The 11,848-nt window shown below is 53.7% G+C and overlaps 1 protein-coding gene across 5 annotated transcripts in view; it reads right to left on the bottom strand.

Moving 5' to 3' along the window:
* Nucleotides 1-1,973: 1,973 nt before the first annotated feature.
* Nucleotides 1,974-11,848, bottom strand: part of Vwa5b1 (von Willebrand factor A domain containing 5B1) — a 52,989-nt gene continuing 43,114 nt past the window's right edge. For 4 of the 5 annotated variants that reach the window (XM_033767658.1, XM_010625784.2, XM_010625785.2 and 1 more), the window contains 6 exons: nt 10,463-10,600; nt 9,341-9,472; nt 7,363-7,437; nt 6,696-6,765; nt 6,157-6,274; nt 1,974-4,845 (listed from right to left, as the gene is read on the bottom strand). In XM_033767658.1, coding sequence (XP_033623549.1) covers nt 4,366-4,845; nt 6,157-6,274; nt 6,696-6,765; nt 7,363-7,437; nt 9,341-9,472; nt 10,463-10,600 — 1,013 coding nt within the window. In that variant the 3' untranslated portion in view covers nt 1,974-4,365. The remainder of the gene's footprint in view (nt 4,846-6,156; nt 6,275-6,695; nt 6,766-7,362; nt 7,438-9,340; nt 9,473-10,462; nt 10,601-11,848) is intronic. The other variant, XM_033767659.1, reaches the window with a different exon arrangement.

Raw genomic sequence — 11,848 nt, 5'->3', positions numbered from 1 at the left:
CGCCACAGTCAGCGCAGTGAGACAAGGCGCTTTGCTTGGAAGCAGCTGTGAGTTCAAGGAAGCTGGCCCCAAGCCAAGGAGAATTGCAGCATACAGGAGAAGCCCCCCCTTTGTCAGGTGACTTGGGAAGGCAGTGCTCTTGACTGGCTGTTGTCAGTGGCCTGGGGCAGGCTGGACACAAGGGTCAGGGTACTCCATAGTAGGGGGCTGGAGGCCTGGCCGGACCCTGCTGCCAAGCTCCTGACCTGGGGACAGTTCTCTGTGGACCAAATCATCCAGTTGCAAAGGCCACACACAACTGTGCCCTAGTTATTTTTACACTGGCATTGTGGAGCGTGCTATGTTACAGCTGAGGAATGCGCCCATTTTTGTTGTTGTTGACTTATTTAGTCCTTGGAAGGGGAAAAAGAAGACCTTTCCTAAGTGCTTTGGCAATAAAAATATGCTCCATTCTAGAGGTGGCAGTTCTTTCCCTTTCCCTCCCCAGGGCACTGAGGAAGCAGAATATGTGTCTGGGGTCACCTGGAGATGCGACAGTGTCCAAGTTGTGATAGGCAGCACTTGGGGTGGCAAGAGTTGGGTGACACACAAGTTCTAGCAGGTGGGGGGAGAACCCTTTCCTTACTCCTTGTCCTTGGGAGTCCCTGATAAGGAAGAAAGAGGGAAACAGTAGCCAACACAGGAAGAAAGTTGGCCCTTCAGTAAGGGTGCAGCTTAGCTGGGTGTGATCAAGATGTAGAAGAAACTTTCAGAAACCTTTACTGACAGGCGAGCCAGCTAGAAGGGAGGAGGGGACCCTTGCTTTCTCACAGTAAGACGAGCAAATGAAAACCCACCAGAGCCAGCTGCTCCGTTCATCAGCTACAGCAGGAAGAGAGGACTGGGGATGCCATTCCTTTTGCCCCCAGGCAGGGGACTGGGTAGGAAACATAGGTGCAAGTTTGAGACTGAGGCAGCTTCTTTACAAGCAGGGGCTGAGTTTTCCTGAGGGCAGGGCCCAGCTTTCCTGGGATCCAGAAAGGACTGAGACAAGGCTCTTCAATCTTCGTGCGGCAGGAGGTCAACCCCATTTTGGGGACTCCCTGGAGGGCTACCTGGGAGCTCTGCTGATGGCCCCATGCACTGCTATGGCCAGCTGTACCCAAGCCATCAGCGAGTGTCTGTGAGCTCAGCGGGTGGCCTAGTGCAGAGGGCCTCCAGGCAGTGCCGATCTGCAGCCACACCCACCATGGCGGGACCAGGGGCTGGGAGTGTGAGTGGTCAGGACAGACCCACCTGGAACCCCAGGTGTGGGAAGTGCCCCATGGAAAAGGCTCTTCACATGCTTCTTGCCAGGCTCCACAGGGGCAGAGAGAGCATAACCTGGCACTTGCTCCATAAAGGCTTTCGGATGCCAGTGCACAAAGAACCCCCAGGGAGGTCTAGACCAGCACTTTCCGGAAGAGCTGCGTGTGGGTCCACATACAGCACCCTAACCTGAGAGAAGCCTGCTGGCCTGCTGCTTCCTCACCTGTTCGCCCACAGGACAGTTTTGGTGGGTGGCTTTATTCACATCTCACCTGAGCAACAGGGCTGGAAATGGGAATCGAGTGTAATCCCATAGTTCTGTCAAAGGGGGAGATAGGGCCTCAGAGGAAGCATTGGATTTACCAAGTCACACAGCTCGCTGGGGGTGGGACTGCACCCCACCGACCCCTGGGCCCCCCAAGCCTTGGCTCAGTTTTTCCTCCACTGAAGGGGGCCAGTAGCATTTCTTCAGCTGGTGTGGGACAAATTAAATCAGATGAATCCAAATTCTCCCAGGTCGCATTGGCTGTGTTTTATCATGAGAGGACCTTTGCAACCTCTTTGTCTTCTGGGCAGGCGCTGACTACGCAAGGCTCTTATCCTTTCCTTCCAGCAAGTCTCTCCAGGATTCTGCTTGGCAATCCTGGCAGCGAATCCTGAAACTGCGAATCATCTCTACACCACTGGAGTTTTCTTGAAAAAATGTCTCTTGTCTAGATGCCCCTCTGTAGCCCTTGGGTTACTCGAAATAAAACAAACAAACAAAAAAGATTTGTTCCTCTGCGCTTGGGTGCTGGGCAGGGCAGCCGGGGGCGGTGCCGATCACGTATGAGTCACATCAGGGAGCCCCTGCTGCTGCTGCAGGGGTGCTGCCGAGGAACTTGCCGAAGAAGAGGGTGGTGTGTTCACCACCTTCCTGGGTTTCTGGTTCACCCTGTCCAGGCATCTTATGTACCGGTCACACCGGGCAGGGGCTGGGGCTGGACAGCATGGTACAACCTATTCGTGTTAGAGGAGGAAGAGAAGCCCCGGGTGCACACATGACTTGTTCAAGGTCACACGGAGAAATGGAGCAAACCCATGTTCACGGAGAGGGAAAATCTTCCAGGTTGATCATCTGGGGGCGTCAGAGCGGTGGGTGGACCCCCAGCTCCAGAGCACTCCGCGGAGAAGCCACTCATTGGCCAAGCTAATCAAGGCTGACACCTGAGCCCAGGTGTCCTGATTTGAAGCCTGACAATTTTTCCCTTAGTGGTGAGCTAGGAAGTGAATGTCGCCCCCTCTGTCCTTGCCCTGAAGCTAGAGCTACAGGCTTCATAGCTAAAGAAGTGTTGTTTTCATGGTGGGGAGGGAGGAGCACAGGGAGTTGGCACTGCGCTCCTTACGCCTCTTTGGGGCCTCGAGAAAGACAGCCTAAAGCTCTTGTCTTCCTTGGTGGCACTGATGTTGAGCCCACACCCCATCCTGGCATCCTGTTCCGCTGGAGTCATAATGGTACAGTGTCAGGGACTGCCTAGCTGGGTTCCTCCCACAGGGCGAATGTGGAGCAGAGCCAGACAGCAAAGCAGTGATCACCAAGGGCTGCAGGGCAGCAAGTTCCCCGTTGGGAGATGCTGCATCTTTGTGGGAGGGCAGGATGGGGCAGGGGCAGGGCCAGGGCACCACGTCCTGTCAGTCACACCTGCTGCAGTCTGCGGGAGCCCCTCCCTTCCTCTGGCCCCTACTGTAGACTGGACGTTCTTTGAGTCTTCATGAGGCTGGAACTTGTGCCAGAGCCACACCTACCCACCAAAAGGAATGTCTGTGGGCTTCATGCCAAGGTCCTGGGGACCATTCCTGGGAAGTGAATTTGACGAGGAGAGGCTAAGGCCTTGGAAAGAGGGCTTTAGGGGTGTATCAGTTCGGCCTGGGGGCCCAGACCCATCTCTGGGGAGTCTGTGGGGGCAATGGCAATTTGACCCTAGTCATAAGGGAACCAGAGGCTGGGCATTCCAATCCATGTCGTGGGCTTGGGGTGAGGGATCCCCTGGCATTCCTGCTTTGATGCTTCACGACCCTTTCATTTCTCCAAACCAATCACGCCGCTTACCTGAAGCTACCATCCCCAACTGCACTTCAGCCAAGCGTGGTTTTCTGTGCAAAGGTATCCTCTCTCTCTCCCACATCCCCACTATCCCAGAATGCAGTGCCCATGAAAGCGCCTCTCTTGCCTCTCAATGCAAGCACATGGTGTCCGCTTTATCCAACTTCTGAAAGTACGTATGCTATTTCAAGTATCATCTGCTTTCTCCCTTGACCTCTGTGAGCATGTCTATTCTTTGGATTGTTTCGCACAGACTGAAGCTTCAATCTAATACTTAGGGTTGTGAGGTCTCTATCTCCCTGGGCTCTGCCCTCCAGCTCTCCTTAGACAGGAAGCCCCAGAAATCTGCAAACCAGAACTAAAAAGTCTCCTTGCCCAGGGAAAGGCCCTCAAGTCACTGTGGAAAGTGCTGGGGAGGATGGTTCACCAGCTGGCTTGGAAGTGGGAAGTGGGGGGGGGGTCCTAGACTGTCACCTTGGAGACAAGAGCCCATTCCCAGTGTAACAGACAGAGGAGGTCTCTCGGTGCCTGGATGGAGGCTTGTAGGTCTGATTCCTTTAATCACTGGGTTCTCTCATCTGCCCTTTCACTGGGGTTAGAAGGGGGACTGCTCTTTCTACTCCGTGCCCTCATGGTCTTCCTCCAGAGGGAACTCAGGCATAGTTGTATTTTCTGTCACTATCCCCTAGTAGCATTACAGCCCAGGATTGCCCAAAAGTCTGGGCAGAAAGGAACATTTGAACCATTTAAAGATCGAGCCCTACTGCCTCATCTCACCCTTTTATTTTATAGATGAGGATGCTTGGGCCCGGACAGGGACAGGGACTGTCCTAAAGTTGCACAGCTAGGTGGTAGCAAAGTTGGGATGGAACTCAGGCCTCCCAGCTGCCAGTCCAGGGCTCTTACTAGCAATCAGTATATTGGCTACAGCTTCAAAAAGGTTCCCCCTCCAGGCCAAAATGGCCCATCCCTCTTCCCTAGCAACCTGCTCCCCTCTACACATAATTCGGGTTATAGCAAAGCATATTGAACTCCAGGTTCTCATCCCAGTGCCTCAGAAGCACAAATAGCTGGCGGGCAGCAGCCTTCAGCGTGCTCTGTGTGTGGCTCTCAGGCACTTCCTGCTGCTCCAGCCAAGAGCTGGCCTTGGCGGCCACCAGCTCCCACTCAATGAAGTAGGAGGCTGAGCTGTGCTCCAGCCAGGCCAGCCCCACCACGGTGGCCCACAGCTTTCCCGTGTGCTCCACCAGTGCTCTGGGCTCTGAGCCTGGCCTGCCCTCAGCTGGGGGCTCCAGGGAGTTGCTGTTGCAGGACAGCTGCGGAGGTGAGAGGCTGGTGCCCAGCTGGCGGGCCGAGAGGGACACTCGGTGGCAAGAGAAGGGCGAGGTCCGCTTGAGCTTCTCCATGGGGATGTGGATGGCCTCGCAGAAGGCTTGGTTGAGCACAAAGGCACCGGAGGCCAGCTGCAGAGACACCTGTGTGTGGGGGAGCCCCTCAGTGGGCCTCACGTCTTGGCCCATGGAGCCCCAGGCCATGCAGAAACCCTGATCCACATAGCCCACGCCTCATCTCCACCCCGACTGCCCGCCTGGGGGACCTTCTGGATACACAGGCCAAGGACCCTCCCTGGTCTTTCTCCTGCAGGCCCTCCTCATGGATCACGCTCCAAGCTCAGCTCAGTATCTTTGCTCCAAACCTCCCCTTCACCCTGGGCAGTCCACTGCCCGCATCCTCCTCACGCTATCCCTGCCTCTCTTTCCACGTCTCCCCTGCTCAATCCCTTCCACTATCTCTCAGGATCTAAGTCCAGAGCCCAATTTATAAATCCTTGCACAATCCAGAGCCTACGGTCTTACTCCTCAAACTGAAACTCCAGCCACCAAGCTTTCTAGTTCCTCCCGCTTCACTTCCTCTCCTTTCTGGTTCCTCACCTTGCAGGTCTTGGCTTCACTGTTACCTCCTTCAGGAAGTCATGGCTGATGCTACTGCTGGTTCCACATCAAGTCTGGGGCCATCCTGCTTTCCCTCCCCAAACCAACCTCCCCTCTCACGGAATCCAAGCATAGAATTGCCTTGTTCCTTGTCCGTTCCCACTGGACACCCAGCACCACAGTTCAGGGATTACATTTCTCTCGTTCAAAGATGTCTCCCTGAGTCGAGCCCTGAGCTTGACTCCATAAATATTTACTGAGCAAATACATGCATTGTGCTCTGTTGTCCTGGATATGGGGATTCAAAATGACACTCTGTACTCGGGTACAGTGAGGTGAAAGCCGTGCTCCTCCTTCGGGCACCCTGTGATTTCTAAGCCCTGGAAGCCCCTAGCTGCTGCAGGAACCCTCTGTTTTGTTCTCAGTTCACAAAAGCCCACTCCAGACCTCCTTCACTTCTCTCCTACCACAGTGTGCTGGGGCGTCTGCAAAGCCACTTGCTAAACATGGTGCTTGGCCCTGGGGTGTTAATTTCACTCACTTGTGAGTCATTTCAAGGCTTATTTTTATGTGCTGAAAAACAGACACACGGAGATGGTGGAGTCGAATGCAAAATTCCTAGGAATTTTTAAGGGGGAGACAGCAGATTGTACAGCGGTTTTGTGACGCTGACGTGGGCTCCTAGCAACACCCCTAGTCCTCTGGATAGGGAACTCAGGCCAACTTCCGCTGCCCTGCTGGCTGCTTGGGTGTGAAGCTTCGAGAGCCCCAGAAGCTAGGGAACCTACACTTAAGGCAGGGGTCCCCCGGAAGGCCTGGCTGCCCAGGAGAGTGGGTGTGGTCTGGGGCACTCACCAGAGGGACATAGTCAAAGCTCTGGCTCCCCGAGGCGGACTCTGCGGCTTTGACCAGCGGCTTGCCCAGGAAGCCCTTCGCTGCTCGAGTCAGCAGCCTGGACTTGTTAAAATTCAGCCTGTGAGGGTGGAGTCAAGTGTCCCTTGTCATCCCAGCTCCCTAGGAGCTCCCAGAAGTCAGGTTTAGAAGGATGCAACAGAGGGCCTCCCCCACCTCCTCCCTGGGTGGCTGGAGAAATGGAGGCCTGAGGAGAGAGGCTGGCATCTGCCGCCAGGAGGCAGGACAAGGCATGGGCTCGTTCCGCTTTTTGACGCTGTAACCCTTTCCAGCCCAGCGATGGGAAGAGTCCTGGAACAGGCTTCCCAGAGCATTTGTGTCTGAAGAGACCACGGAACCGTGTGACGCAAACTAGAGTGTGTACAGGTCAGGCAGTGACACCATCTCAAGTCCGGGCTGGGCCTGCCTTTGGCTTCCCAGCTGGGACAACAGGAAGAGGAGAGGCAGCAGAGCACCGTGCCCTCCCTGGAAATCCCACTTACTTGGATCCAAAGAGAGTCTCCGAGGCCTTCATGGAGGGAAGGGTGTTGGTGGGCAGGCTGTGCCAGGGACCTGGAGGCCACCGAACAACAGAGTGAGGCCTGACAGGTGACCGGTTTAACTGCTCACTACCTAGCCAGGGAAACAGGCCCTTAGTGAGGCAGGGGCTTCCTGTACACTTATGGCCCTAGAGACCTGGACTAACCAGCTGCAGCGCTGTTTCTGACTCACTTGGTATAGGGAAGGGCAAAATATGTAAGAAACTGGCCTCCATGCGTCCTTGGCAGGTGGCCACTGGCATCTTCCGGGAGGCCACTTATGGGGGGAAGTGACAACATTACATCCACCCCCTTCCTCCCCAAATGGGGACATTGAGTTGTCCCCCTGGTGCTGCTGGAGGATGCGGGGCAGACTGGGGTGGCTCAGTGACCTCTCAGCTGCACTTGGGAGACCTGGCTGTCACTAACTCGCTGTGTGATGTTTGGCAAATCACTCCTCTTCAAGCCTTGGTTTCCCCTTCTTTAAACCGGGGCGACCCTCTTTACCTCTCATACGGCTGTTCGGAGGCATCGGTGAAACTCAGAGCCTTGTTGGTGCTCAGACACTCGACGCCAGGACCAATACCACCCACCAACTTCGTTAAGAGATACTGCGCCGGCTGCCACTCACCTTCTGAAGCTGTGTGCTTCTCTCGGCTGGGGGACGGGACCTCGCTGAAGGGTGAGCTCAGGCTTTCCTCTGTGGCTACAACACAGAAAGCCCGTGAGGCCCAACCTCTCCTGGACCCCCTTTCCTCCCCGCCCACGCCTGGGTTCAATTCCCAACTCCCCCACCAACTGACTAGCTCTGGGCCCTGGCAGGGTTATTTTCTTTATAAGTTTTGATTGCAGAAGTGGGGCTAATGGTACTTATGTCACAGTTATTCTTGCAAGGATTAAGAGAGATAATACATAGCGTTCAGCTAAGTGTTCAATAAAACCCACAACTGCAGAGGCCGCAGGGAGACAGACACAGGTCAGGGGCTTCAGGGTGGGGTAGGTTCTGGGGGGAGGGTGAGGCATCTCCTCCCCAGGTCACTGCCTCACTGAAGAGATGGCTCGCGCCAACTGTCCCTGGGCACTAGAACATGGCACTGCCTCGTGGGCGGGCTCTGAGCCCCCGTTTCCCCAGGTTCCCCCAGGTTCCATCTGCAGAATGGGGATCATAATTGCATATCGTATGTTCAGAGTGCATAATCAAGGTGATTACTCTTATATTTGCCATTCACCTAACTCCTCGGAGTCCCAGGTGCCTCACTTTTAATTGGGAACCATAAAAAAAAATGCTCAAGATGTTTGCAAATGATTAGAACAGTGCCCAGCACAGAGAAAACTGTGTTGGCCACATCTGCCTTAGGGAGGGAAGGGTGTGGAGTAGGACAATAGTTTAGAAGTCAGATCCACTTGGGTGTGAATCAAAGGACACTGGTAAAGGGAATATAGCCCAGCAGCACAGTGCCTGCCTGGCAAGTGCAAGGTCCTGAGTTCAAATCTTGGTACCAAAATAATAAAAATAAAAAAATAAAAAAGAGACGCTGGTAAGGAAGTAATTTTGCTGTTTTGTTTTGCTTTGGTACCAGTGATCCAACTCAAGACCTTGTGCTTGTGAGGCAGGCTTGGCATGACTGGGCTCCATCCCCAGCCCTAAGAAGTGACTCTGATGGATGCCACAGGTCCCCAAGAGCTGAGCTTGGGAGAAGGAAGGGGTGGGTGGGAAATTCCTGGGAAGCTCAATGTGGCTTAGGTTTCCCTGGGGTCTGGAAGCCAATGGGACCAAGGGGTTGGCAGAACTCCTTTATTTCGAAGAGAAACTCTGGGTGTCCATCGCCTCCCAGAGAGTTTCTTTTCTACCCATCAAACCTCTGCGAGCACTTCCTAGTCTCTTGGATAAAACATTGTTAAGGTGTGGGGGGCTGGGCTGGAGGTCAGGAGGGATCCCCAGTGTCCTCCCCATGCCCAGCAGAGGGCACGGCATTTTCACCAGGCCAGCGAGGCACCGAGGAAGGGGTCAGGACCAGTGCAGCACGTAGGCTGCCTTTGGAGAGCCAGGAAGACATGCATACACGCAGGATGCACGGTAACCATCCTGTAAATTAGTGCACGGTCACACAAAGGGCAAATCATGAATCTTGATTTAAGCTGCAGGCACAGTGAAATCAGGTGAGGGCCAAGGGGAAGCTGTTGGGAACCCTGAGAGAAACAGATGCTGGACCCAAATAGAGGACCTGCCTTTCTGCTCCTTGCTTTTTTCCCCCATGTTTATTAGCTTTGCCGGCATTTGGAGCCTGGAAGGACGCAGAGCCTGGAGGGTGGGAACAGTCACTAGGGCAGCAGGCATCAGAACAGGAGGTGTGCAGGGAGGACAGGCAGGGTGACCCCACTGCCCCCTGCTTCTAGCAGCCCCCTCTGCCTAGAGAGACCATGTTAATCACCATGGTCATGAGCCACAAGGAGCCTCCCGATCACCTTAAACCTCAGAAAGCCTAGGAGGCCTGTCCTTGTCCTGGTCCTGCTGAGGGGAGTCACAGAGGGACCTCTGGGGCTTTGGGCAGGAGGGGGCAGTAATTTCAGGGGCTAAGGCTTCTGAACACTCCCGAAGAAGCTCTTACTTAGGGTCTGAAATGTGCTATCTCCTGCAGCTGAGTCATCTCCGGGTATGGTCTGGGGCCACCCAAAGCCAGCAGAGGTGCCCCTGCACTGTCGGGTCAGGGTCCGGGAGCTGACCGTCCAATGTATGACACCTTCATGGAGGACAAAGTGAAGGAATTAGGTGTTGCAGAGTCCTGTCACTTCCCCGGAGTTGGTGGGAATCACTCCGACTTTAGGCTTCTAATTCTCCCAAGATAACGCCATGAACTTTGGAGTCACAGGGATCCAGATTTCAGCCTTAGCTCCCTCTCTTACTAGCTAAAAGGGATGTGAACCACTCCAGTTAGTTACCCTATCTGGAGAATGAGGATAAGAACCCCTATCTTGCCACTTCTGAGATGTTGTGTAGGAAGCAGCAGTGTTTTCTAGTTAGTTAAAAGCCTGTTTTTCTCGGGAAGACCGTGTCCTTCTCTCTGATTGATGTCACAATGACCCATGTCCTGGCTCCTCCTCCCACAGGGCAGGGCCCTGAAGTCCCAGCGCATTGCTGATGGGCACGGTTGGAAGAGAGATGAAGCCAAATCCCTCAGAGTGTGTTTAGGGAACCTCAGCCTCAGAAAACACTGTCTGCAAGCTGTCCCTTAAAAAGTAGCATTGTATTGCACACCACAGCTATTAAAGGATATAGATTCACTTCAAGGATAGACTTTTACATATTTGTATTTTGTAAACTATAGCACATGATGTTATGTTCCCATGCATGTAACACACTGTCTTGATCTCTCAACACACAGATATTCATTGAGTTGAATCTAGAAGCATGGGTAACCGAGGAGATAACCGGTGGGTGCTCATTTTAGATGACTGTTAGTCCTGTCATTTTCATTTATTTATATCTTTCTATATGTTATAATTTTCTACAGGGAGCACCACTTATCATTGCCTTTGTTGGAAAAAATACAGTTATTTTTATTTGGTGGGGAAAAGGGAGGGCTGGGAGTCCATGTGTCTCTTACCCTATGGTGATTACACTGACTTGAGGGGGGCTTTCTTGCTTCCACCCCGCCTTGTATCCTAGCCTCTTCTCCAGACCATGGGGTCCTTCGCAGCTGTCAGGGTTGCCCAGCCACCCCGTGCCTTACCTGAGCTCGGGTACCCCACCACGGTGGGCAGATACCGGCCCTTGCTCACGTCCACGGGCACGAAGGCTGTGAACTTGCTGATAACATTGCAGGCCTTGCTGGTGTGGACAGCGTTCACCTGGTAGCGGCGACTGGACCCTACAGGAGGAGGGCAAGGGGTCACTGAGCTCCGAAGTCCTGTCTGACAGGGGAGTTCTGGAAGCTGAAAGCATGCTGTGGCTAGTGGGTCCTGTCTTGGGGACCTTAAATCCCTGGGTTACCCAAATGCTAATTAAAGACATTAAGAGAAAAAAATAATAATTTCACAAAATAAAGGATACGTTAGTATAGAAAAGTAAGTCATTATCTTAGAATAGATGATAGTTCTCTTAAATAACTAATTAAAAAAAACTCCCCTCATTGTCTGTATTTTGTATTTTAATTTTGCAAGTCTGTTGGGAACCTTACCTCGGGACTTCATAGGATTCCTGACTGATGGGTGCAAACCACTGATCTGACCCATGAAACTGCTAAGCAGATTGCAAATCAGACAGTGGGTGGGTGCACAGGGTCACACAGTGCGGGACCTGGCGCTGTGACCCTGAAGCCCTTGCAGCTGGAGCGAGCAGTCTCCTGGCTGCTCCCTGCAGAAAGCTGGGCGAGGAGCTGAGAGGGTAAAGCCTGGACAGGTGCTTTATAAACACCAGTGAAGCGCCCACAGGAAGAAAAAAAAAATACCATGCATTATCGAAAAGTGCACACACAATGTACACTACACATGATGTAAATAAGGCATACCCCTGGAAGCAATCATAAAATGCTGCTTCTCTCTTTATATCACTACCTCTTCTCCATATGTGCGCTCTATCAAGATCCCCCAGCCACTTTCTGAGGGAAGTCTACCCCATTGCTTGGACTAAATTAGCTCCCAGCCATCCCTGCTAAACAATGGCGTGGGAGCCCTGTATTTTTGCTTAATAGCACTCAGGACAAATGCACTCAATTAATTATTTGTGTAATTATTTGATTGCTGTCGGCTTCTCTGCTAGTCTGTGCCAAGCACTTGGAGTAAGGAAGGAGGGGTCGCTAGGCTGACCACGCTGTTGGGCGCCTCTGCAGGCCCAGCCCCAGCCGAATTGCGGCCCGGAGGGGGAGCGCGTGGACCTTGCAGACCAAGGATATTGCGGCAAAGGGGCTGTCCAAGAGGTGGGTAGCCAGGGGGCTACTCCACCGGCCACCGGCCCAGGTCAGTGATCGGAGTCCTACGGGGGGCGCTGTAGAGGAGAAAGTCTAGGGCTCGAGGTGAGCGGAAACAGGCCCGAGAGCGGAGGGCTCATCTGGCGGGGGGGGGGGGGGGGGGGATGGGGGCGGAGACTCCCAGGGCCCGGAACGAGGAGGCAGGAGGCC

This window comes from Fukomys damarensis, unplaced genomic scaffold (genome assembly GCF_012274545.1).
Source record: "Fukomys damarensis isolate Sample0158 unplaced genomic scaffold, DMR_v1.0_HiC HiC_scaffold_23, whole genome shotgun sequence".
Classification (NCBI taxonomy): Eukaryota; Metazoa; Chordata; class Mammalia; order Rodentia; family Bathyergidae; genus Fukomys; species Fukomys damarensis.
The sequence above is the reverse complement of the archived record's forward strand: the minus strand, read 5'-3'. Positions and strand labels throughout refer to the sequence as shown.